The 23,592-nt window shown below is 61.2% G+C and overlaps 3 protein-coding genes and 1 long non-coding RNA gene across 4 annotated transcripts in view; 1 reads left to right on the forward strand and 3 right to left on the reverse strand.

Annotated features, from left to right (window-relative positions):
* The first annotated feature begins 279 nt into the window (after window positions 1–279).
* On the forward strand, window positions 280–1,694 carry LOC116481733 (uncharacterized). Its single transcript, XR_009212661.1, has 2 exons — window positions 280–367; window positions 439–1,694. It is a non-coding gene; the product is annotated as an uncharacterized LOC116481733 (long non-coding RNA).
* A 3,384-nt stretch (window positions 1,695–5,078) lies between these two features.
* On the reverse strand, window positions 5,079–9,483 carry VENTX (VENT homeobox). The gene is made up of 5 exons (XM_032174591.2): window positions 9,243–9,483; window positions 7,495–7,655; window positions 6,912–7,409; window positions 5,673–6,072; window positions 5,079–5,144 (listed from the first exon to the last, which is right to left on the reverse strand). The coding sequence occupies exons 1-3, from the start codon at window positions 9,481–9,483 to the stop codon at window positions 7,029–7,031; spliced, it is 783 nt and encodes a 260-aa protein (XP_032030482.1). The 3' UTR covers window positions 5,079–5,144; window positions 5,673–6,072; window positions 6,912–7,028.
* A 6,351-nt stretch (window positions 9,484–15,834) lies between these two features.
* On the reverse strand, window positions 15,835–17,168 carry UTF1 (undifferentiated embryonic cell transcription factor 1). Its single transcript, XM_032174606.2, has 2 exons — window positions 16,547–17,168; window positions 15,835–16,426 (listed from the first exon to the last, which is right to left on the reverse strand). Exons 1-2 carry the CDS (start codon window positions 17,094–17,096, stop codon window positions 15,951–15,953), a joined length of 1,026 nt encoding a protein of 341 aa, XP_032030497.1. The 5' UTR covers window positions 17,097–17,168; the 3' UTR covers window positions 15,835–15,950.
* Window positions 17,169–21,264: 4,096 nt separating this feature from the next.
* The window catches only part of LOC116481740 (kinase non-catalytic C-lobe domain-containing protein 1), a 35,200-nt gene continuing 32,872 nt past the window's right edge, over window positions 21,265–23,592 (reverse strand). The window contains exon 23 of the mRNA XM_032174622.2: window positions 21,265–22,986. Coding sequence (XP_032030513.1) covers window positions 22,755–22,986 — 232 coding nt within the window. The 3' untranslated portion in view covers window positions 21,265–22,754. The remainder of the gene's footprint in view (window positions 22,987–23,592) is intronic.

Genomic DNA, 23,592 nt, shown 5'->3' on the forward strand with positions numbered 1-23,592 from the left:
GCGCGTGGGGAGATAAGGGCTGGAGGAGGCGGGGGGACAGGCTGGCCCTGTCCCAGCTCCCGGCCAGCAGCCCCCGGCCCACGGCCCTCGCCCCCCACACGCCCGCCCACCGGGCCCTGGTTCAGCACTCTTCTCAGAGCAGGTCTTTGTGCCCCAATCTGGCAGGTGCGGGGGTGGGACGGGGTCCTTGGCACGGAGCAGCCCTCTGGCTGCATGTGACAGCGGCGGCCAAGGTCTCCCCTGCGCATAAATGTGGAGCTCGCTCGGCAGCAGCAGAACTCCCGGCTCAGAGTTCTCCACCGCTCCTCCCAGGCTCACGAGGCTCACGGGCTACCCAGCACCAGCCGCCCAGGAGGCTGGACCACAGGTAAGACGAGGCCCAAGGCCTGCCTCTGGGAACTCGGCCCCGGCTTGGCTCTGCCCTCCTCACTCCCACAGGATCTCGGCGCCCACCAGGCCTCAGTCCCGACTTCTTCCTGCTGCCCGGCACGGGACCCTCCCCCAGGACAGCCACCTCCCGGTGCTGAAGAGCCGGCCCTCTGCAGAGCCGCCCGCCGTTCCTTTTTCCTATGCATATACTTCTTTGAGGATCTGGCTTAAAGAGGTATAGGGCATGGGAAAACGGGGCGGTCGGGTCCTCCCCAGCGGCACCTGCACCAGCGCACCTGCACCTGCCCCAGCAGCACCTGCACCAGCGCACCTGCACCTGCCCCAGCAGCACCGGCCTCTTGACTTGGGACTCCGCCTTCTTCCTCTCTCCTTGGCCCGGGAGACCTGGGGCTTTGATCCCGTGTCCTTGGGGCAGAAAGGGGCCAAATATTCTCGAACAAGGAAAACATGGATGTGTGCTTTTGTGTGGGTTCTGGAAGTGTCTGAGGAGGATGTGGTCCAGGCCTCTGCCCTGGGTTGATCTCTGCAGCCCCCGAGCTGGGACCCAGGATGCAGGGAGGAGGGCTGGAGCTGGGTGGTGCTGTGACCAGTCTGACCGGAGATGGGGTGGATGCATTACAGGAGGCGGCGGGAGGGACAGGCCTGGGCTCTGGAGCCGCCTGGTGGTCGGGGGAAGTGGGGCGGGGTGCCTGGGATCTCTGCTCTGGCTGGGAGGATCCACAACTCATTCTTTGGACATTTTCTTTGTAGACTACGAAGCTGCACAGTGTGGGGCCCACTTTTTACACAAGCGGGTGGCGGTGGATCCAGGCGCACAGACGGGAGGCATGGCGGAGACGCGTGCACGCTGGGTCTGTGCGCTTTTGCTGCTTTTTTTTTTGAGATGGAGTCTCGCTCTGCCACCCAGGCTGGAGTGCAGTGGCATGATCTCTGCTCACTACAACCTCCATCTCCCGGGTTTAAGCGACTTTCCTGTCTCAGCCTCCCAAGTAGCTGAGACAACAGGCGCCCGCCACCGCACCCGGCTGATTTTTGTATTTTTAGTAGAGATAGGGTTTCACCTTGTTAGTCAGGCTGGTCTTGAACTCCTGACCTCATGATCCACCTCCCTCGGCCTCCCAAAGTGCTGGGATTACAGGCGTGAGCCACGCATCCGGCCGGCAGTTACTTCTTAACAACTTTATTACTTTTGTAATCATGGGTATGAGTTGATTTTCTGGTCAGAAATTTCAGTAGAGCTAATTTCATTTAAATGTGTTAGATGTGGTAAAGTTTTGACAATAAATACAAATTTTAACAAAGCAGCTCTGTCGTGCTGGTCTCCTCTCGTTCGCGGTGGTTGGATGTCACATTAGTCAAGTGTGGGAACTTAGTTAAAAATGCATAAACATAAGGGGGACGAAACGGCTCCTGGGGCCTTGGTTGGGGGCCTGGGCTGGGCACTGGTCTGGGGCCACCCGTCTGGTGACCAGGGTCGCCGGAACAAGTCCAGAGCCTGGGACCGGCCGGCAGTGTTGAGAGAGCCCAGAGGGACGGCTTGTGAGGGTGGGGGCCCCGCGACTTCCAGGCCTCCACAATGGCCAGGGTGGGACTGTGGTCTTGACTTCCCGCTGAAGAAAAATGAACAGGGCGTCCCTCATCAGCCCGGTTTAAAGAATGACAGTCGGCTGCTGTCTTAAAAGGGGGCCTGAACGGGAGTCAGGAAGGCCCCACCCTTCAGCCACAGTCCTCGTCAGCCGGCAGGGCCACGCCCAGGTCTTCGAAGGCCGCAGCCTTAATCACCAATGAGCCTAGCAAATGGAGCAATGCGCTGGCTGACAGGCCCCCAGGCCCGTTATCGGGGGCTGCCTCCCCAGGCTGTGCCTCCTCTCCAAGCCTAGCCCTGATCTCATCTGATAGTCACCTCCCACCTCCCTCACAGCCTGCAGCCTGGGTGTCGGAGGGGAAAGATCAGGCAGCAGGTAGAGGGGTGGAGTGCTTCCAGCTGGGAGGGCCGCAGGCCACACGTGGAAGGACAGCCACGCCCCCTAGCCCAACGAGCTCGGCGGCTCCCCCCGCCCCCAGGGAACGGTGGAGGTCGGCCCTGCTGCGGAGTCTCTTCCAGGCCTTTGAGCCACTCTTCCCAGGACACCTAAACATAGGATTTTAAATCTGCACAGACTAAAGCAGGTATCACCTCGCTGTGCTGTGTGGACATGCAGCAGCATGCTGCTACTCACAGCGTCGGCAGAATAGCGGATGCGGGCACGGCTGGATCCAGGGAGCCAAAGGCTCCGCCTCACTCTGCGCTCGTGCCCCGCCCGGCTGAGACCCTGCCTTGGGGAGTACCCAGGAGCCCCCTGAGAAGCTGACCGCCACTCCGGGGCACGAACGGAACCTTTCCGAGGTGGGGGTGGCAGAGCCTCCCAGCCAGGCTGCAGAGGCAATGGGAGGAGGGCCAGCTTTTCTGGTACTTACCTTTTTTTTTTTGAGATGATGTCTTGCTCTGTTGCACAGACTGGAGTGCACCGGCGCAATCTTGGCCCCCTGCACCCTCCGCCTCCTGGGTTCAAGTGATTCTCCTGCTTCAGCCTCCTGAGTAGCTGGGACTACAGGTGCCCGCCACTGTGCCTGGTTAATTTTTGTATTTTTAGTAGAGACGGTTTTCACCATCTTGGCCAGGCTGGTCTCAAACTCACCTCGTGATCTACCTGACTTGGCCTCCCAAAGGGCTGGGATTACAGGCGTGAGCCACCGCGCCAGCCCAGGTGATTTCTCTGACTGGGGGCTGTGCAGGGCCCCACCAAACACCCCTAAAGGGGGCCGAGGCCTGCTTTTGTTCAATGAGCCCACTTTGCTCCAGGGGTCCTGGTGTGGCCTAGGAGGCCCTGGGCACTCTGCCACTTCCTCACGGCCTGGAAGCCGCTCAGAATGGGAGCGAATGCTGGGCCTCGAATGCTGGGCCTCGGAATAGATGCTAGGGCCAGCTAGGGGCCGGGTCCAAGCAGTTTCCTGGATAGTCTCAGGTGCACAATCCAAAAAAAGAAGTGCACGAGCCCCGTGGACTCCCCGCAGAGAGGGGAGTGGATATTCTGGCATATTTATGTCATGATATAATCTTGAACCCTCTGAATGTCAGTTTCAGATCTGAGGCCCTGAGCGCTGCCTCCGGAGACAGGGTGTTCTCCACACCTGAGGACACAGACCACTCCCCAGCACCGCCCCCAGCCCCTCGGAATCGTCCCCACCAGCTGTGCAGGGCTGTGCTTTCCCACACTTCTTCGTCACGGCTCATGTGTGCACCTGCGGCTGCGTCTCCCCGGCTTCTGCACCAAGGGCACCCCGCCCTCTCTCCCAGAGGCTTCTGCAGGAGCCCAGCTGAGGGCCCTGGGAGCCGAGGGTTCCTGTCCACTGGAAGTTAGATGTGCAGGTTCCCGGAGATTCTTGGCAGGATATTTCATAGTGACTCCACCTCCCACCACATCCCGCGGGGAAGAAGCCGGCACAGCCCTCGGCCCCACATGGCTGAGCAGCTCAGAGGGAAAGGAGGTGAGCAGGAAGCCTGGTGCCATCCAGCAGGCCCTGGGCCCATCAGCAGCCAGAACCCTCCAGCGTCCACACCTGGCCCCACAGCCTCCCTGTCCTGACAGCCACTTGGGTTACAGAGAGGACAAGGCAGAGGTGACAAAGGGTGTCCGGGGCTTGGGGGAGACACAGGACATATACACAGTACACAAGTTCACTACCCACCCACACGCAGTACGTGTTCACTACACACATGCACAGCACACACGTTCACTACACAAGCAGACACGACACACGTGGTACATACAACACACATACACAGTACACACATTCACCACATGCACACAGGACATTCACACGCTACACACGACAGCACACATTACACACACCAGCATACACACGATACAGGAACACCACATGTGCATACACATTACACATGTACAGCATACACGATACAGTAACACATGTGCATACACATTACACATGCACAGCATACACACGATACAGGAACACCACACGTGCATACACTACACACGCACACACAACACATATACACCCCACATCCAGAGCACAACATGGAATTCTCACATCCATGACATGTACGCACTCACACCACACACATCACATGTGACACACCCACAAGTGACTCAGCTTCAGCAGGAATCATCGTGGACCTCAGGAGTTCTGGAGGGGCGTCTAGAGACAGTTGTTTTCTGATGCATCTTGGCTGGACCCCAAGACTTTCTGTCTCTCAGAGAGCTGGACCCTGAGGGCCCCTGTCCTACCCCCCAACCCCTGCCCTCCGGCTCGTCCAGGCCGCACCCCTCGTGCCCAGCTCTGCTGAGATCTCCTCACAGATGCAGCTTCTGACCAACTTCCTCTGCCTGGGATGTGTGGGTGTCTCTGCCCCGCCGCCCTGCGTCCCCAGTCAGGTCAGGACCCCCAGTGCTTGTAAGATGTCCACATGGGGATGTTGAGTGGGGTGGGGCCAAGAGCACCTGGGGCACTGTGCTTGTGGGGGCAGCTGGGGGCATCCAGGAGCAGAGGACTTGCCGAACTCTGGGCCTGACGTCCAGCGGCCAGCCAGAGGACCCCAGGGGAGAGCGGAAACAGGCTGCGGCCAGAGGAGTGGTCACTGCATCCCGGCCAGCTGTGACGCAGCAGGTGGGTGGAGTAGGGCTTGGGGGCATCTTGGTCTTCAAGGTCCACCCAGATACCAGCAGCCCATGGGGCCTCGGCCAACTCATACTCTGCAGCCCCGGATGGGGGACAGGGAGAGAAGTTTGGAAGTCACAGGTGGCAGAGCCTTCCCTGGGCCTGAGGGCCTTGTGGATCCCCCAGAACTCAGGGTCTAGGTCCCTGCTGGACACTTGGAGCCCGCCCCACTCCTCAGCCACCGGGACTTTGCCCTTTTCCAGGGCTCCTCATCTGTAGGATGGAGCCAGGGCCCTAAGAAGGCCCAGGTGTGCCTCCGAACAGGCCCAGCTCAGCCCCAAGGGGCTGCCCGCCTTGTAGGGCCCAGTGTGCTGGCAGGACCTCGAGACACCACCAGGCCAGGGCCCTTACTCCCCGGGGGACCCGAAAGCAACAGGCAAGGGCGGTGAGGGGCACTTGTACTTTTATCATGGACAACGTGCCCCCATCCATATCCACAAATCAGTGCTGTCCAGGCCAAAGCCAGTAGCCCCTGTCCAGCCACTGCCCTCCGAGGGCCTCACCCAGGCTTCCGTCACATTATCACTCGCCAGGACGATGCACACCAGCTGTTCCCCTCTTACCTGACGTTGTATTGCAAAAGCACATGCCGGTTGTAAACACTTCCAACAAGGGAGAAACGAGCAAGGGGAAAGTGGAACTCGCTGCGGACGCGGCCGAAGGACCACGCTTCTGCTCCTGTTGGGGTGCCCGGGTGGGTTTCACAGGTCGCCTCCAGTTCTGCAGGCTGAACCCGTCTGCCTGGGCGCCCCGCGCTGCCTGCCTCCTGGGCACTCTGGGGCGACATGGACGGGTGTGCACTTGCCTCAGTTTCCACGCATGCAGTCAGGAGTCTGCACCAAGAATGGTCCATCAACGCGGGAGTCCTCCCCGGGAAGGGCTTCCGTGCCTCCCATTCTGGGCACTTCCAGACCTTCGGCAGGAAGTGCTGTCCTTGAGTCATTCTGTTTTGTCCCGAGGCTGCTGCGAGGAGGGGGACAGGTGAGCACGTGTTGGAGGGTGGGGACCTGCGGGACGGTTCAGTCGAGGCACAGCCGCAGGTCCCCGCTTTCCCTGGCCCGAGAAGAGCAGCTCTCAGCAAGCTGTGGGTACAGTCCCGGCTCATGCACGGCCTAGAGCGCACTGCAGGGCCCCAGCATCCCCGCCTTCATTTTCACCTTTGTTCCCTCCTGCTTTCCAGCTTTGGAGTTCTTGTTAAGAGGGACTTGAACCACAAGGCTATAAACACGACACCTGCATTCCCTGTTTTCTTTTTTACACACAAAGCTTACAACCTTTACTGTTTCCAACTGGAAAACCAGTTTTTCCAATCCTTTTTTAAAAACAAATGATCCTTTTATCGTACGCTGAAAGCCCCACCCATGACAAGCCCACTTCTGCGTTTGACTCTGTTCACTGACCCTTCGTTTCCTTCCTAAACCGACTTGGTAACTTTCAGTGAAGAGGTGGCTTTAATAAATATATTCTCAGGGCCAGGTGCAGTGGCTCACGCCTGTAATCCCAGCACTTTGGGAGGGCGAGGCGGGTAGATCACAAGGTCAGGAGTTCGAGACCAGCCTGGCTAACATGGTGAAACTCCATTTCTACTAAAAATAGAAAAAATTAGCCGGGCGTGGTGGCGGATGTCTGTAATTCCACCTACTCGGGAGGCTGAGACTGGAGAATCGCTTGAAGCCGGGAGGCGGAGGTTGCAGTGAGCCGAGATTGCACCACTGCACTCCAGCCTGGGCGACAGACAACACTCCGTCTCAAAAAAAAAAAAATACATATATGTGTGTGTATATATATATATTCTCCAGAACCTTTGTGTGGGTCAGGGTGAGAGGTGCCACTACGATGTGAACAGAACAGCTGAGTCCTCCAGGTAGGAGCCAGGTGCGATCAGCAAGACCGCGAGTGTGGGAGTCAGAGGCGCCTCCTCAAAATGCATCCCCTGTCTGTGGCAGAGCACACAGGCCCTGGGGCCCCGTGGACAGGGCTGGTCCCAGCGTAGGCAGGCCACTTCCTGGGGTAGGGGGGTGGGACGCCAGAGGCTGCCCGCAGCAGGAAGCCCCCGCAGAGGCCAGGCCCTCTTGTTCCACTTGGCAGAGACCCCAGAAGGAGCCAGGGGGCAGCATCAGAGCCTGGGGCCCGGGCAGGGGTGCCCAAGGGCATAGCAGCTGCAGGCCATTGGCAAGGCCAGAAGACGGTGAGTGGAAAGCTGGGGGCGCGTGGAGAGACCCCGAGAAGGGGCTGTGCAGCCGGGGGTCCTGCATTTGCCGTTTGTGTTTCATCCGGCGATTCTGAAACCAGGTTTTTATCTGCAGGAAAAGCAAGATCAGAGCAGGGGTGAGACTAGGCCACTGGCCCACCCTTGCCCACCTCAGCCTGCCCGGCCCACCTCACCTGGACCTCTGAGAGCTGCATCTCCCTGGCCAGCCTCTTCCGCTCCGGAGGGCTCAGGTACCGGTGGTGCTGGAAGACGCCCTCCAAGGTGCGGACCTGCTCCGTGGTGAAGGCCGTGCGGACACGGGGGGCCCGCAAGGTATTTGGCTTCTTGCTCAACCCTGACATAGAGAGTAAAGGCATTTGGCTCAACATGCCACCCCATGGGGCAAGCTCGCGCCCACGGGTAACAGGTGAAGACAGCCACGCGGGGGGCTGGGCAGGGCAGATCCTCTCACCTGACAGTGACCAGCAGCAGCACCCCCGCCGCCTCCCAGGTCACATGCGTGCGGAAAGGGGGCTCAGAGAGGGGGCTCAAGGGAGGAGGGAATGTTAACAGCAGCTGGGGCCTGCCCTCCGCTCAGTTCTCTCAGTTCCGCCCCATCCCACACTTCCCTTCCAGAAGCCGGTTCCCAGGATGCCCTTCCCGCAGCCTTCCAGGCAGGTAAGGTAGAGTCCACTGTATGCAAAGGCCTGGCGAACCACCCAGGGGGACCCGTCCCTGTCCCGGCTCCGGCTCCTCAGCCAGCGGAGGCCAGCTCAGTTCATGCCCAGGCCCATCGTGGTCAAGTCTGTTTCCTAATTTCTAAGTTAAGGAATGGGGGCTGGCACTAAACAGCCCCACAAGGTGGTCTGTGGAGCTGGGTCTGGGTCCCAGGAAGGAGGCCAACATGGCCAATCGAGCTCAATATGAAATGCAAGTGTGACCAAAACGCTCACTGGAGTTTCCGCGGAAGGAAGCATATTTTACAAAGTCTCTTAACGTTAGCCTGAAAGCACATGGTAGACCCAAAAAGCAAATGCCTTGTGGCAGGGAGGGCTGTAGGACTGGCATCAGGAAGGGGGTTGCGGGACAGGGATGGCTGGCTTTTTTGGGGTGGGGCAGGATAGCTAGCTGGGGAGAATACATTTAAATTTTCATTTCCCTGGAGTACAGTCACTCCGTAAGGATCAGTCAAATTTTAAAAAATGAAAACTTGTAGATGATGTCAACCCCACTTTTGACCAAGTACTACCTTAAACCTAAAAGTGGTGATGACGTCACAAAGACTAAAACACAAACGCAGAGAACCTTTGTTCTCAGCAGACAACAGAGCATCTGGGCGGCCACAGAGGGAACTTCAGAGTTTCTGCAGGCATCGGGGTCACCGCCACCCCTACAGCGAACCTGCAGGCTCTTTAAGGACAGCTATGCTCCAGGTGGCCTGGAACGGGCTTGAGCCTAGATGCTGAGCAGGCACCGGCTTTGCTGGGGGGCGGGGGGGAGGGGCTTGGCAAATCATCCAGACCCCCGGAACTGGGTCCCGATGGTTGCAGGGCTGGAACACCAAGGGCACAGGTGCCCATGCCCGCGCTGTGTTTCAGTGAGTGCCCGGAATCAGGGCAGGGAGGTGCGGACAGGGACCCCTTGGACGGTCCCTCGGCACCAGGCCAGGGTGGGGGACGGGGACACAGCTGAGGAACGGGGTGACAAGGGAGGCAGAGTCCACGGGGGGCTCAAGGAGAGAAAATCCAGGTCAAGGCTTTGGTTCCGAGGGAAGCTGCGCTCCAGTGAGGGCGCAGGTAAGGCCTCCGCCAGCCCTCATGGAAACGCCCCCGGCCCTGACCTAGTCCGCAGGGCACCGCGGGGAGTGCAGCCGCCGGGCTCCTGGCCTCTCCCCCACTCCCATCTCCACCTGGGAAGGAAGAGACCACCCACCCGGACCTACCGGCCACGCTCCTCTCCGGCGCAGGCAGATTTGAGGACCTGCCGGCCTCCTTGATGCTGACGGCCTGAGGGGGCTCCCGGGCGCCGGATGTCTGGCCGGGGCCAGGGAGGCTCCCCGGGGAGACGTCGGCAGGCCTGGGGGTGTGGGTTGGCCCTGAGCAGCTGCTCTGGGAGAGCCAGTCCACGGAGCCAAAGCTGGAGGGCTGCTGCCGGCCACGAGGTGGGGAGGAGGAGAGGCGCATGGCGGCCAGGTGGGCCGGAGGGAAGGCCAGGCGGGGCTGGGCAGGCGCAGGATCCACCTCGGCCTCGCCAGGCGGCGGCGTTTATAAGCCCAGGAGGAGGGGGCGGGAGCCCGGTTTGCATACACGGCTAATGCCCAGATAAGCAGCGCCTAATTGCCTTCGATTCAGAGGCACAAAGCAGGCCGTTCACACCTCCCCGGCTCCTCGATGTCTCGGGGAGGGGCGGGGCTGCGGGCCCTGGTTAATGGAGAGGTGATGGTTCGGGACCGGTCACCTCCTTTCATCTCTCCCAACCCCCACCCCGCGGGCCGAGGCAGCAGGAAGGTAGGAGGGTCCCACTCCCACTTGGGCCTGTCCTGAGAGGTGCCGGGCGACCTCTTCTCTCCAGGGGGACGCTGGCGCCTGTGTCCAGCCCGGACACCCGAGGGCGAGCAGGCTTCAGGCTGGGAGAGTCAGGGCGGACTTGGGTTGGGAGGAGGCTTCAGGCTGGGAGAGTCAGGCCGGTGCCCGCGTGCGCTGCGTCCAGGCTGTGCGGCCGCGCAGGAACCGAGGAAGGCTTTCCCGGAAGGAGACGCGGGGGGCCCGGGGAGCGGCGCGCGGGGGCGGGAATGTCGGGAGGGGCCTCTCGGGGGACTCGGCCGCCTCCAGCCCTAATCTGGCTCCTCTGGGGGACTCACTCCCGGGGCCATCGCAGGAGCCTCCGCATTCGGGCGCGGGCGGCTCCCTGACTCCATCCCGAGCTGGAAGGGCCGGAGCCACCGACTCGCACGGCCGGGTTGGAACTCCGCGTCGGCTGCGGGACTGGCGCGTCCCCGCCAAGCCAGGCTGTCCCCACTGTGGCCAGGGCGGGGGCAGAGCCGCCGGTGACTGTGGAGCCCAAACCTCACGGGGACGCCCTGAGCACGGGCCCCCGGGACGGTCATAGCGACGCGCGGCCGCTGCTCCCACGAACCTGAGACCCGAGCTGTCTGCGTCTCCGCGTCCTGGGCGTCCCCGGGTCGCCTGCTCGTCGGCGTGGGGCGCGGGGACCGACATGACCGGGCGGGAGGCAGCCACGCCGAGAGCGTTCGCTCCGGCCTCGGACCAGCTCCCCGCGCGCCGGGACACACGGACTCGCGCTGCGCCCACGCCGAGGGTAGGACGGTGTCTCCCGCGCACTGGCTTGGGGTCCGCAACGGCGTCTCCGGAGGCCGGAGTTAGGCGCGGGCGCAGGTCCGGCCCCCAAAGCCATGCGGGGTTTCGGCGCAGACGGGGTCCACGGAGCAGCCCCGACTCCCGGCCAGGTCCTGACCGCGGCTGCCTCAGCGCCCACCCCGCCCGCGGAAATCAGAAAGACCGGCGGGCCTCGCCCCACGGTTACGCCCACCCCAGCCAACCGAGCCTCCCGGGCTGAGCAAAGAGGGAGGAGCCCGGGAGGCGGGCGCTGGGGCGGGACCTCAGCCGGGAACCGATCGGCGGCCGACCAGGGGTCACAGGTGAGGGGTCGGGGAACGGACTGTGCCGCAGCTGACCCTGGTCTAACTCGGACCCTGCCGGCCCAGTTAGGTCACTGGGCCCTCAAGGGGGAGGCTGGCGGCGGTGGGGCGCTGGGGGCTTTGGACGTGGCCTCGGGGGAAAAGCCAGGAGCGGTCGGGGGCCAGGAAGCCGGCCTAGACCCCCTCCCCACTTCATCTCCGGAGAGACCGGGTCACTAGAGGGGCTTTGAGCCACTGCACAGGACCGGCAGAGTGTCCCGGCCAGGGGCAGCGAGGGCCCAGATGCCTGCGGCCACAGGGCTGGCCCCCAGGATGCCCCATGGGGCAGGTCCCCAGCACTCCCGCAGTGGGGGCGGCCCTGCCACTTGGGAGCAGAGGCCGTGGGGGTGGGGGCTGCGGCGGGGCGGTGCCTCAAAGTGGAGCAAGACAGCACACCCTCACACCCCCGCCCCGCCAAAACATACAGAACGTTCGACAGGCAGGGAAAAGGCCCAGGAGCATCCCTTACATAAAGAGGAACACCCCGAACATGGACTTGCGAAACGCCAGCACCCAGCCTTCCATTTCTCCATTTCTAATTTCCGGGGGCCCGGGCCGCAGTGTCTCAGCCCCTTTCTGTACGTGGTTCAGCCCCCCCACCCCCCCCCCCCCCCCCAGCCCCCCCCCCCCACCTCCACCTGAACCGCCCCCTCCGACCCCCCCCAAGTCCGAAGACAACCTCACCTTCACACAGCAGGGTCAGACAGCCCCTCTCTCCTGGGCCCCCACCCCAGCCCCTTGCTGCAGCCGGGGTGGCCTCTCTCTCCTGCCCAGCGGCCCCGCCGCTGTGGCTCAGGCCTCCCCGCCTCCTGCAGCCCCGGCCCCTCCCTCCACCCTCCCTCTAGGGCCGCCGAGGCTGCTCTAGCCCAGGCCTGGGGGTCCCCAAAGCCTGCGCCTCCAAGCCTCCGTCCGCCCCCTGATGCGCTGCCATGGGTAGGAGACTTAGGCGCCCCCACCCCCGCCTCCTTCCTCCCAGCCCCTGGGGCAGCCCAGCCCTGAGAATTGCGCCTCGCACGCCCCAGAGCGTGGTCCCCGCGGGCGTCGCCCCGTCCCCCACCCTCGGGGGCCAGGCCGGGTTACGCTGGGCAGCGAAGTTCCGCGTCACTCCCAGGCCGGCAGCCCCGCCCCCGCGCACAGCCCGGAGCCCAACTAGTCCCCGAAACGCGCTCCCCACAAGTCCACGGCCTGAGGACAGGCCCCGGGCCCAGCGGGCCCCGTCGCGACTCGCCCGAGCCTCCTCCGAGCACTCTGGGACCACCTGATGCGGAGGCCCCAACACCGACCCCCGCGGCCTCGGCCTCCCTGACACCCCACGTGTCCCCTTCCCCGACGCCCCACGATCCCCCCTCCCCGATACCTCCATGCCCCCCTCACCGACACCCCCACGAGCCCCACTCTTCGACACCCTCACACCCCCTTTCCGTGACATCCCCACGCTTCCCTCCCGGACTCCCCCACACTTCTTCCTCCCTACACATCCACGCCCCCTTCCCACGCTCCCCCGTCCCCGACTCCTCCACGCCCCCCTCCCCGACACCCCCACACCCCTCTCCCCTACACCCCCACGCCCCCCTCCCCGACACCCCCACCCCCCTCCACTACACATCCACGTGCCACACTCCCCGACACCCCCACACCCCCTTCCCCAGCACCCCCACGCCCCGTCCCCGACACCCCCACGCTCCCCTCCCCGACTCCCCCACACTCCCCGCTCCCCGACACTTATCTACTAGGAAGTGGGGCTGGTCTGGTGCATGGCCGCTAAAGAAACGCTAAGCCGGCCAGGTGCGGTAGCTCACGCCTGTAATCCCAGCACTTCGGGAGGCCAAGGTGGTTGGGTCACCTGAGGTTGGGAGTTCCAGACCAGCCTGACCAGCATGGTGAAACCCTGTCTCTACTAAAAATACAGAATTAGCCAGGCGTGGTGATACATGCCTGTAATCCCAGCTACTTGGGAGGCTGAGACAGGAGAATCGCTTGAACCTGGGAGGTGGAGGTTGTGGTGAGCCAAGATCGCACCATTGCATTCCAGCCTGGGCAACAAGAGCGAGACTCCATCTAAAAAAAAAAAAAAAAAAAGACAATGCTAAACCAACCGTGCTCAGACACTGGCCCCATTAAACAGCACACAGGAGGCGAATCCTGCCATGCCTACAGAGTACCTTACTTATTTTGGAGGCAGGCTTTCACTGTTTCCCAGGCTGGAGCGCCTCATGTGATCACAGCTCACTGCAGCCTTGACCTCCGGGGCCCAAGTGATCCTCCTGCCTGAGCCTCCAGTGAAGCTGGGACTGCAGGTGCGTGCCACCATGTCCAGTTAATTTTTGTGTATTTGGTAGAGATGGGATTTTATCATGTTGCCCAGGCTGGTCTCAAACTCCTGAGCTCAAGTAATTCTCCTGCCTCAGCCTCCCAAAGTGCTGGTATTACAGGCATGAGCCACCGCATTTGGCCCCTAGATTGATTTAAACAGCCAAAATATACTCCCTGCACCAGATTAGAAAGCATTGGAGGTCCGGGGCCCGTGTGTTCAGATTCATGATTCTAATACCGGGCTCAGGAGGATCACAGCACGTGGCCCCCGCCCCACTACCTGAGCGGGAAGGCAGATGAATTCTGCTTGGTGCCCCTAAATGGCTCCAGCCCAGAGATGGGTCCTCCTGAGTGATAGAGTGGCACAGCCCCCACCCTTAGGGTGTTGGTGTGTTTGCTGGGATGTGGCTGTCTGGACCTGGGCTTGCTGTCAGGCATAACCTAGAGCAACAGGGTCATGTAGGGTGCACCTAAGCTCTGTTTCAGACCCCACTGTGGCCCCAGCCTGTGACTCTGACCTTTGGGGGCTGTGTATGTGAGGGGGAATGTTTGCAAGCTTGGCTCATCCAACAGGCTTTTAGCAGCTTGAAGATTCTCAGGAAACACAGCAGGGTGGAGCTGATGTGAGACAGGGTCTCACTCTGTCACCCAGGCTAGACTGCAGGAACAAAATCAGGGCTCACTGCAGCATTGACCTCTTGTGCTGAAGCGACCCTCCCACCTGTTTCCCTGAGTAGTTGAGGCTACAGGTGCATGGCACCACGCCCCACTATTTTTTTGATCCTGAGCTCAAAGTGATCCTTCCACCCAGGCCTCCCAAAGTTTTGGTATTATAGGCGTGAGCCACCGAGCCTGGTCTAGAGTGTTTTTTTTTTTTTGAGATGTTGTCTTGCTCTGTCACCCAGGCTGGAGTGCAGTGCAACCTCCACTTCCCAGGTTCAAGCGATTCTCCTGCCTCAGCCTCCCGAGTAGCTGGGATTACAGGCTCACGCCACCATGCCTGACTAATTTTTGCATTTTTAGTAGAGATGGGGTTTCACCATATTGGTTAGGCTGGTCTCAAACTCCTGACCTCGTTCGTGATCTGCCTGCCTCTGGCCTCGCAAAGACCTAGGATTACAGGCGTGAGCTACCGCGTCTGCTCTCAAGAGTGTTTTTTTGAGACAGTCTCTGTTGCCCAGGCTGGAGTTCAGTGGCGCAATCTCGGCTCACTGCAACCTCTGCCTCCTGGGTTCAAGCAATTCTCCTGCCTCAGCCTCCCGAGTAGCTGGGACTACAGGCACGTGTCACCACACCCGGCTAATTTTTGTATTTTTAGTACAGATGGGGTTTCACCATGTTGCCCAGGCTGGTCTCGAACTCCTGAGCTCAGGCAACCCACCCACCTCAGTGTTAGGATTACAGGAGTGAGCCACAGCATCCGGCGCCTCAGTGTCTTAAATGAGGTGAGGCTTGGAGTCAGTTCCTGCAGGTATATGGTCTCACAGGCCTCCCCCCTCAGACCTGGGCAAGCCGTTCATTTCCCCAGGAGCTGCCATTAGCACTAGCGGGAACTATTCTTCTGGATCCCCAGAAAAGCATGTGCAGGAGGGGCTGCAACCCTACCACCCACAGGGAACCCCTCAGGACTGCTGGGTGCTGGGCCAGCGTGGACCCCCCCAGCCCCATTTAGCTGCACGGCCCTGGGCAAACCACTTGTCTTTCTGGATGGGCCCGCTAATTTGCAGGCATTGTTATGCTAGCGGAACTCCTCCAGGCTACATTTCTATCTCCGGCTCCACTCAATTCCCTTCTGACTCAGGGGCCCAGGGTGGGGCTTTCTATTGCTACTTGGAAAATGCTTCCTGGGCAGGTGTGCTTCGGTTTTTTCAAAATTGCAAGGACCCTGCCCTCAGCCTCTGCCCAAGGATCACACCCCAGCCGCTCAGCGCCTCCCTAGGTCCACTCAGACCAGAGCCACCTCCCTGGAGACAAAACCAGCATACTCCCTGGAGCTGTGTGGCTCCTCTTCCCCTTTTGTTTCCCAGGACCTGGGAGAGTTCAGCCGGGTGGTTCAAGACTGCCCGAGGCCATGGGAGGACCTTCGGAAGCCCCCATGCTACTGGGTCAAAGGGGGTTCTCTGCTGGGCAGTGTGGAGGCGACCACTCTAACCCCTACCCCTGCATTGAGTGAAGAGGTGGGGTCAGCCTCATTTTCTCTCCGAACCCCCAGCGGAGCCCACCCGTCCCCTTCGTTTTACTCAGTGGGGCTCCCCAGGAGGGGCAGGGAGAGTCTGGTGTGGCCTTGAGAACCGGGTGTGTGACCAGTACCCGGCAGCAGGCACCACGCCCACGACCCTCGAGCCTGGCCTCCTGGGCCTACATTTGGGTGCGCCCCACGGGGCTCTGTCTACACCTTAGGAGCGAGTGGGAGCCCCTCTTTGCGATGAGAGCGTTGCAACCCTGCCCTGCCCTTTGCAGCCCCAGCACTGCAGGACGCCACTCCCTCCCAGCCTCCAGACCCGCACTCCTACACAGGTCGGAGTCTAGGAAAACAATCCTTTTATTGAACGTACCCAAGAACTGGGGTGGGAAGGCAGCAGGAAGGGTCAGGGCGGAGGGGCTTCGGCCTGGAGAGGGGAGGCTGGCCGCAGCCGGGACTCACTGGCACGGGTCCCTGAGGACCCCTCGCTCGGCGGCCGCGCTGCCCAGAATGAAGCCCACGGCCAGGGACACTGTCTGGTCGAAGGCGCCGCGCAGCTGCTCCACGTGCTGGTTCAAGGTCAGCAGCTGGTCGCGCAGCGGACCCAGGATGTTGGCGATGTCGCCCAGGTGCCCCAGGGTCTGCAGCAGGGCGGTGTTCAGCGACGGGGGTGCGGCCGGAGGGGGCGCGCGGTCCTCGGGGCGGCCGGGCGGCGAGTCGGGGTCTTCGCGGGCCGGGGGTGGCGGCGGGGACCCGGGGCCGCGGACGGGCGCGCGGTCCTCGGGGATGCAGGTGGCGAGGGCGGTCGGGCCGGGGGTTGGCGGGGAGCCGGGGGCGCGGGAGGCGTCCGCAGACTTCGGCGGGGACGGGCTGAAGCGGAGCGTCCAGGCGGGGTCCGCGTCGGGGTCGCGGGCGGTGGGCAGCGGGGTGGCGTCTGGGAACGCGGAGCGGGCGGATTTTCGGGGGGCGTGCCCGCCCCTCCCCCGCAGCCCTCGGCCGCCCCCGGTCCCTCCGCAGCCCTCGGCCCTACCTGGCCCCCCAGTCCCCCAGTTACCTGGTTCGCTAGGAGCCGGCGCGTGCGCGTTGGGGACCGGGCGGCGGCCGCGCTGGGGGCGCCCGGACCCCGGGGAGCGGCGGCGAGGCCGTTTGCGCCCGTTGTCGCCCAGCAGCCCCATGAGCTTCCGGATCTGCTCGTCGAAGGGCCCGGGCGGCTGGCCGTGCGCCTCGCGAAACTTGTCTTTAAGGAACTTGTAGCGGCGGCGGCACTGCGCGGGGGTGCGGCGCACCTGCTGCTGGGCCAGCGCGGCCGACACGCGGCGGTAGGTGGGCAGGGCCTGGCGGCGGTCCAGGAGCAGCGCGCGCCACACGGCCGGTTGCAGCAGCGTCCCCAGCAGCAGCTCCGTCTCCCGGGCGCTCCAGGGCGTGCGCTGCGCCGAGCCCGGGGACACCGGCAACCCGAGTTCCCCCAGCGCGCTGGGCGAGGCGGGAATCTGGGGCGGGGTCCCCGGGGCGTCTCCGGGCGTCCGCGGCTCGGGGTCGGGGCTGGCGGGCGAGGGCGGCGCGGGGGGCGCGAGCGGGGGCGGCCTGCGGGGCCGGAGCAGCATCCCGGGGCTGGGGCGTGGCGCGCGAGGATGGGGAGAGGATCGGACACCGCCCGGGCCGCCCACACACGTTCTGAGCATCCCGCGCCGCCGTCCCTCCGTCCCAGTTGGGTCTACGCGACCCTCCCACCATACCCGCCCCGCCCCGCGCGCCCCGCCCCACCCCGCCCGCCCGCCCGCGGGGTCCTAAGGGGTCAGTCCTGGCGCTGCGGCCGGGGAGAGGCAGAGCAAAGCCTGGCTTCGGTAGGAAACGGAGAGTCCTCAGTGGTTCTGTTCTTAAAGCTTTAACGGAGATGCCGCGATGCCTAAGCCCCGGCGGCTCCGTTCGTGTTTAGCCTGTGCCGGGCCTTCCCCCGCCCCCGTCGAGGTGTGTGCGGAGCCCCTCCCGCTCCGGAAGGCGCTGGCGCCCCCTTGTCCGGCCCCCAGTGCTGCCCCCGCCCCCGCCGCCCCCGCCCGGGCTCAGCACCTGTGCGCGAGGGGTCCCGAGGACCGACCCGGGTCCCAGTGGGAGTCGCAAGGCCAGGGGATGAGTCGGAGGAGAAGCCACGCCAGCCGCGGGAATGGGTGTCGGAATTCACGCGCTCGCAGAAGTAACTTTTAAAATCTGAACTTCTTCCATCTGCAGCGGGTCTGCAGCCAGCATCCCTGGGAGGAGAAAATTCTCTTCTATTAAATGCTCTTCCTCTGGCCGGGCGCGGTGGCTCACGCCTGTAATCCCAGCACTTTGGGAGGCCGAGGCGGGCGCATCACAAGGTCAGGAGATCGAGACCATCCTGGCTAACATGGTGAAACCTCGTCTCTACTAAAAATACAAAAAATTAGCCGGGCGTGGTGGCGGGCGCCTGTAGTCCCAGCTACTGGGGAGGCTGAGACAGGAGAATGGCGTGAACCCGGGGGGCGGAGCTTGCAGTGAGCCGAGATCGCGCCACTGCACTCCAGCCTGGGCGACAGAGCGAGACTCCATCTCAAAAAAAAAAAAAAAAAATGCTGTTTCCTCTCGCCGCGCGGCGCCGAGTCCTTCTGTCTCCTGGGTCTCCTCTGGGCCGGGGCAGCTTCTCGCGTCCTCGACACCGTTGAGGACGGGCCAGGTGTTTTGTTGAATGTTCCTCGACTTGGGTTTGCCTGGTGTCTTCCTGTGATCGGACTGGGGTGGTGGGTTTTTGGAAGGAAGGCGCAGGGGTGGAGTCGCCCCTCCTGTCTTGTGGCTCAGCACCGGAGAGGTCCGCTCCGTGCTGGGGTGCGGACTGTCTGCCACTCTTGCAGTCTTCATGTATCGCTTTTCCATCCCTGCTCTGGTCACTGGAATCCGGCCCCTCAGCCCATCCCCAACTCATGGGGAGAGTAATTAGTTCCCACCTCCTGGAGGGGCGTCTGTATTTTCTGGGATTCTTCCGTAAGGAGGTTTGTCTCTCTGCCTGTCGATTTATCTACTCAGTCATTTATTTCTACAGTGTGGGCTCATGTATATTTATTTTATCCTTTAGGTCATAACCCGATGCTGTTATTATTCATTTATTTTAAAAGTTCTGTTTGTTTTTATTATTTTTTACAAATGGGGTTTCTTTCTGTCACTCAGGCTGGAGTGCGGTGGCCCGATCACAGCTCACTGTAGCCTTGAACTCTTGGGCTGAAGTGATCCTCCAGTCTCAGCTTCCTTGGTAGCTGGGACTACCTGTGTGCACCCCCACACCCAGCTAGTTTTTTTTTTTTTTTTTTTTTTTTTTTTACTTTTTGTAGGGACAGGGTCTTGCTATGTTGCCCAGGCTTGTCTTGAACTCCTGGGCTCAAAAGATCCTCCTGCCTGGGCCTCCCAACGTGCTGACATTACAGGCGTGAGCCCTTGTGCCCAGCTTTTATTTATATTTTTGCTCATATTGTTCCTGCTTTGGCCATTGAAAGTCTTCTCACCTCTTCCTCTCTTCCTGTGTCCTTTTGAAGCCCCCTCCCAGCTCCCTGGCAGTACAGGATGCTCCCGCCTCATCTGGTCCTTTGCTGACCCTGGCCCTAGAATCAGCTTTTCAGACATTTCTCAAGAAATCTGTGGTTCCTGGCCGGGCACTCATACACGTGGCTCACACCCGTATTCCTAGCACTTTGGGAGGCTGAGGTGGGCAGATCTCCTGAGGCCAAGAGTTTGAGACTGACCTGGGCAATATAGTGAGACCCCCATCTCTGCAAAAAAATGAAAAATAGCCGAGTGTAGTAGCAGGTGCCTGTAGTTCCAGCTACTTGGGAGGCTGAGGCGGGAGGATGTCCTTTTGCTCAGGAGGTTAAGCCTGCAGTGTACCGTGATCACCTGACTGCACTCCAGGCTGGGTGACAGGGCAAGACTCTGTCTTAAAAGACAAAAAGAAAAAGGGGGGGCATGCAGGTGTGGTGGCTGTAATCCCAGCACTTTGGGAGGCCGGGAGGATCACCTGAGGTCAGGAGTCTGAGACCAGCCTGGCCAACATGGTGAAATGCCGTCTCTACTAAAAATACAAAAATTAGCGAGGCGTTGGGTGTGCACCTGTAATCCCAGCTTCTAGGGAGGCTGAGGCAGGAAAATTGCTTGAACCTAGGAGGTGGATCTCAAAAAAAAAAAAAGGCTGGGTGCGGTGGCTCAAGGCTGTTGACACCCAGCACTTTGGGGGGGCGAGGCAGGCGGATCACGAGGTCAGGAGATCGAGACCATCCTGGCTAACACGGTGAAACCCGTCTCTACTAAAAATACAAAAAATTAGCCAGGTGTCGTGGCATGTGCCTGTAATCCCAGCTACTCAGGAGACTGAGGCAGGAGAATCGCTTGAACCCAGGAGGTGGAGGTTGCAGTGAGCCAAGATCGCACCACTGCACTCCAGCCTAGGTGATGGAGCGAGACTCTGTCTCAAAAAAAAAAAAAAAAAAAAAAAAACCTAGATTTTTAATAACTGAGGGTTAGGGGTGCTAGGGGCATCTGATGGGTGGAGATCAGAGATGATGGTGCACAGGACGCCAGCGCAGACTGTCCAGCCCACAGTGGCACTGCAGTGCACAGCACAGCCCGCCTTGAACCCATCTGGGACAAAGCCAGGAAGTGGATGGAGGCATGGGGGACAGAGCTGGGAAGTGGATGGCGGCGAGGAGCGAGGCTCATGGGGTTGCTGGCTGTCAGCTCTCCAAGAGAAAAGTCCTGTGCTCAGCGGAGCTGAGTTTATTGGAGCCACTGCAGTGAGGGGTCCGGCCTGCACGGCGTCGGGGGTGAGGACGCACACATGACCAGGACCAGGGTCCCCCGTCTGGGGCAGCTCCTCTCCAGCACAATTGAACTCCACCATCTTGTCTTCTCGGCTTTTCCTGGGCCTCCCTCCAGGCGAATAACTGCACCGTTCATCACAGGAACTTCCCGAAAGACCCATCAGCTCTTTTCCCAAAAGCATCCACAGTTTACAACCCCAAAACCATCGGAAGCCCTGGCCGTGAGCCCCTCCCTGAGTGGTGTCCACCAGTCTTACCCTGTGACAACCGTGAGAGTGTCCTTTCCCCGGCCACAAGCCCCACCTGCAGGAGCTTCCCCTCCTGGCCTCCCTCTCCACTGTGGTCAGAGCTACGGCGAGCTTGCACCGTGATGATGGGGGACCCAGCTCTGTCTTGCCCACAGGGCTGCCAGGTGGGAACTGGCTGGGTTGGGCAGAGTTTAGGGCAGATTGACCCAAGAACAGCCGTGGGTCTGTGCAAATAGCCTGTAAGAACTGACGGACAGACACCCGTCCTGATCCTGGATGAAGACACTGCACGTCCAGCATGAGGGACGTCCTTTTTGTCAATGGAGGGGCGAGCCTGGACGTGCGCACACATGAGCGTGGTTTCGGAAGTCTGTTGTTTTAGGCTATTTGCAGTCACAACCAGAAGCAAGCGTTTCCTGCCCCAGCAGGTACGTTTGCTTGTTCCCACGGCCAGGGAGTTTTGGCAGCTTTTCTCCTGGCGGGGCTTGAGTTGCGACACACGTCTGGCAGACCCAGGCCTTTCTCTGCGGCATCAGAGGGTGTCGCTGTGGACCGGCAGGTTGGTTTTCAGTCCTGGGTTGAGCACATCTCGCACCTGGAGTCTTTCTGAGCACCTGTAAGGGGCCTTCGTGCGGCCATGAAGGAAACCATCTCGACCTGCAGAGGTCACCTTGGGGACCCACAGAGTGACCACACGGCAGCGGCTGGTAGAAAGGACTTTATTCAGAAATTGGTGCCAGGACAGGAGGGAGCCATGCGGACAGTCGTGCTGAAGCCTGAGCCCAGTGCTCCCCTGGGGTCAGTCCTGACCGCTGGAATGTTGATTTGCACTGGGCACTGTCTTTGTTAAATACAAAATCTGAAAATGCGGGCATGAGTCAGCAGAACATAATCCATATAAAAGCCTAAAAAAAAGTGAACTGCATTTCATGGCCAGGACGCCGACTTCCTCTCATGTTACATTGAAGCAGGGCCCAGATGTCTCTGGTGAATTTATGTGGGAAAACACGTCTTGACATTAAAAATGCAGCGATTTGTCACAGGTCACAGTTTTCCTAGAAATGCCACTAGCTGGCTGCTCTAAAGAATGACTAATGCTAAAACTCAAAAGCACAACCCTGGGTCTTGTGATTGGCACTGTGAGAGCCACACGGAGCTGGGGCTGTGCCCGGGGCTCTGGCCACCCAGCTGCAGAGGCCAGTGTGGATCTGACTGCGTGGGTCTCCCGTGGCCCTGGCCAAGGGGCTCCACACCAGCTGCCTGGGGTCCAAGAACCTGAGCAAGGGCTCGGGGCCGTGGAGGCAGCGCACTTCCTGTCTCTGGCGAAGCGTGAGTGCACGGCGAGCTGTGGAGACAGGGCTGCGGGCGCACATGCATGGCTGCTGGGGGTGGTGGGCAGCGGTGGCCCCTGGGGCGTGAGATGGGTGGGGGCACTCTCAGGGACCCCCGCCGCTGAGCCTCTGTCTTGGAGCTGCTCTGATCGTCCTTTCCAGGAAGCAGGGCCTTTGCCTGGGCATGGCCACCTCACCAAGGGCTGTTCTAAGCTGGGGGATCTGGGCCCTGGGCCCTGGGGGAGCAGGCCTTGGGCACCTGGGGGTGTGGGCTGCGGAGGAGGGGCACCGGGCAGGGGAGGGGAGGGGGTTCTGGGTCTGGGTTGTGGGGGTGAACCCAGGCAGGGTCTCGGACGGGAGGTCTCGGAGCCCCTGGGAGCTGCAGTTGCCGCTCAGAGGTCAGCTTTGGTGCTTCGTTGCTCAGCCGGCCGAGGCTGGCTCAGAAACCTGCTCAGGCAGGAGCTACTCTGGTCTGTTGAGTCGGTGGTGGAGGCTGTTGCTGTTTTGTGGGGGAGTCACTGAGAGCTGGGTAAGAGCCACTTATCTGTGTGTGAGAGGCGCAGACAGGCACAAAACTCCTGGAAAGCTGTCTTTCATTTTCATTTTTAAATTTGACTTTTTAATTCTAGCAGAAACACGCAAACCTCCAAGACTCTTGTGCCCGTCCTGGCTCTGTCTGCTGAGAGGAGACCAGCTCTGCCTGTCCCCGTGGGGTCCCCTGAGCCTCCACCTCCTGGTCCAGCTCCCCAGGGCTCGGGGGCGGAGGGGCCTCGATAACGGCCGGGCCTGAGACGCGGCTCCCACCTCCCGGCCCGCCCCCCGCAGTCGGGTTCGGATCTGGAATTCCACACCAGGCCCGAGCTCAGCTACTGGAATGTGGCCTTCATCCTCCGTAGCTTGTCCTGAATCTTCCGCGAGTGCTTCTCGCTGGAGACCTGGTGGAAGTTGGCCCTGCTGTCTGCGGCGAGCGTGGAAATGTCGGCACCGCTGAAGTGCGCAATCCTCTGCTTCAGGTACGACTGGAGCTTGGGGTCGGGGCTGAAGGTGTAGGGGTTCTCCTGGAACGCGTGCACCTGGCTCACCACCTTCGCGATGGTCCTTCCGTTGGGGAAATAAGAGACGTTAGCACAGGGCAGGGGTGCAGCTTCCGTGGGGAGGGAGTCCCCACCGTGTTCTTAGGAATCATTTGGACTAAACCTTTTCACCGTGTAAATTCTGAAGGGTGGGTTTTCTGTATTTATTGGCGAGGTGAACCCCACGTCACTACTCAGACCTTTCCGTCTATCTGTCCATCCATCCACGTTTCCGTCCACACACGCTTATGGAAACCCTGCAGGGCCAGGCTTGTCTGTGCTGAGCGTCCCAAGGAGAGTCAAGCCCAGTCGGCCGCAGGAGCTGCAGCTGAGAGGACGAGGCAGGCAAGGGACTCTGCTGCCGTGCAGAGCGTTCACATTCACGTCTGAGAATCGCCACAGCCGGGGCCCAGGGCCGGATTCCCGGGACAGCTGGTTGTTGACAGTGACCAGCACACCACAGAATATAACGGCCAGTCAGGAGCAGGAGCCCTCAGCTGGGCCTGGGGACACTGATGCCACAGACAGACGCCCTGTCCTGATTTTGGATGGAAACACCACATGCCCAGTGTGAGGGACAAAGAAAGGGACGCCCATTACAGCAAAGAAAGGGCAAGCCTAGATGTGCGCG

The sequence above is a fragment of the Hylobates moloch genome, unplaced genomic scaffold (assembly GCF_009828535.3).
Source record: "Hylobates moloch isolate HMO894 unplaced genomic scaffold, HMol_V3 SCAFFOLD_3, whole genome shotgun sequence".
Taxonomy (NCBI): Eukaryota; Metazoa; Chordata; class Mammalia; order Primates; family Hylobatidae; genus Hylobates; species Hylobates moloch.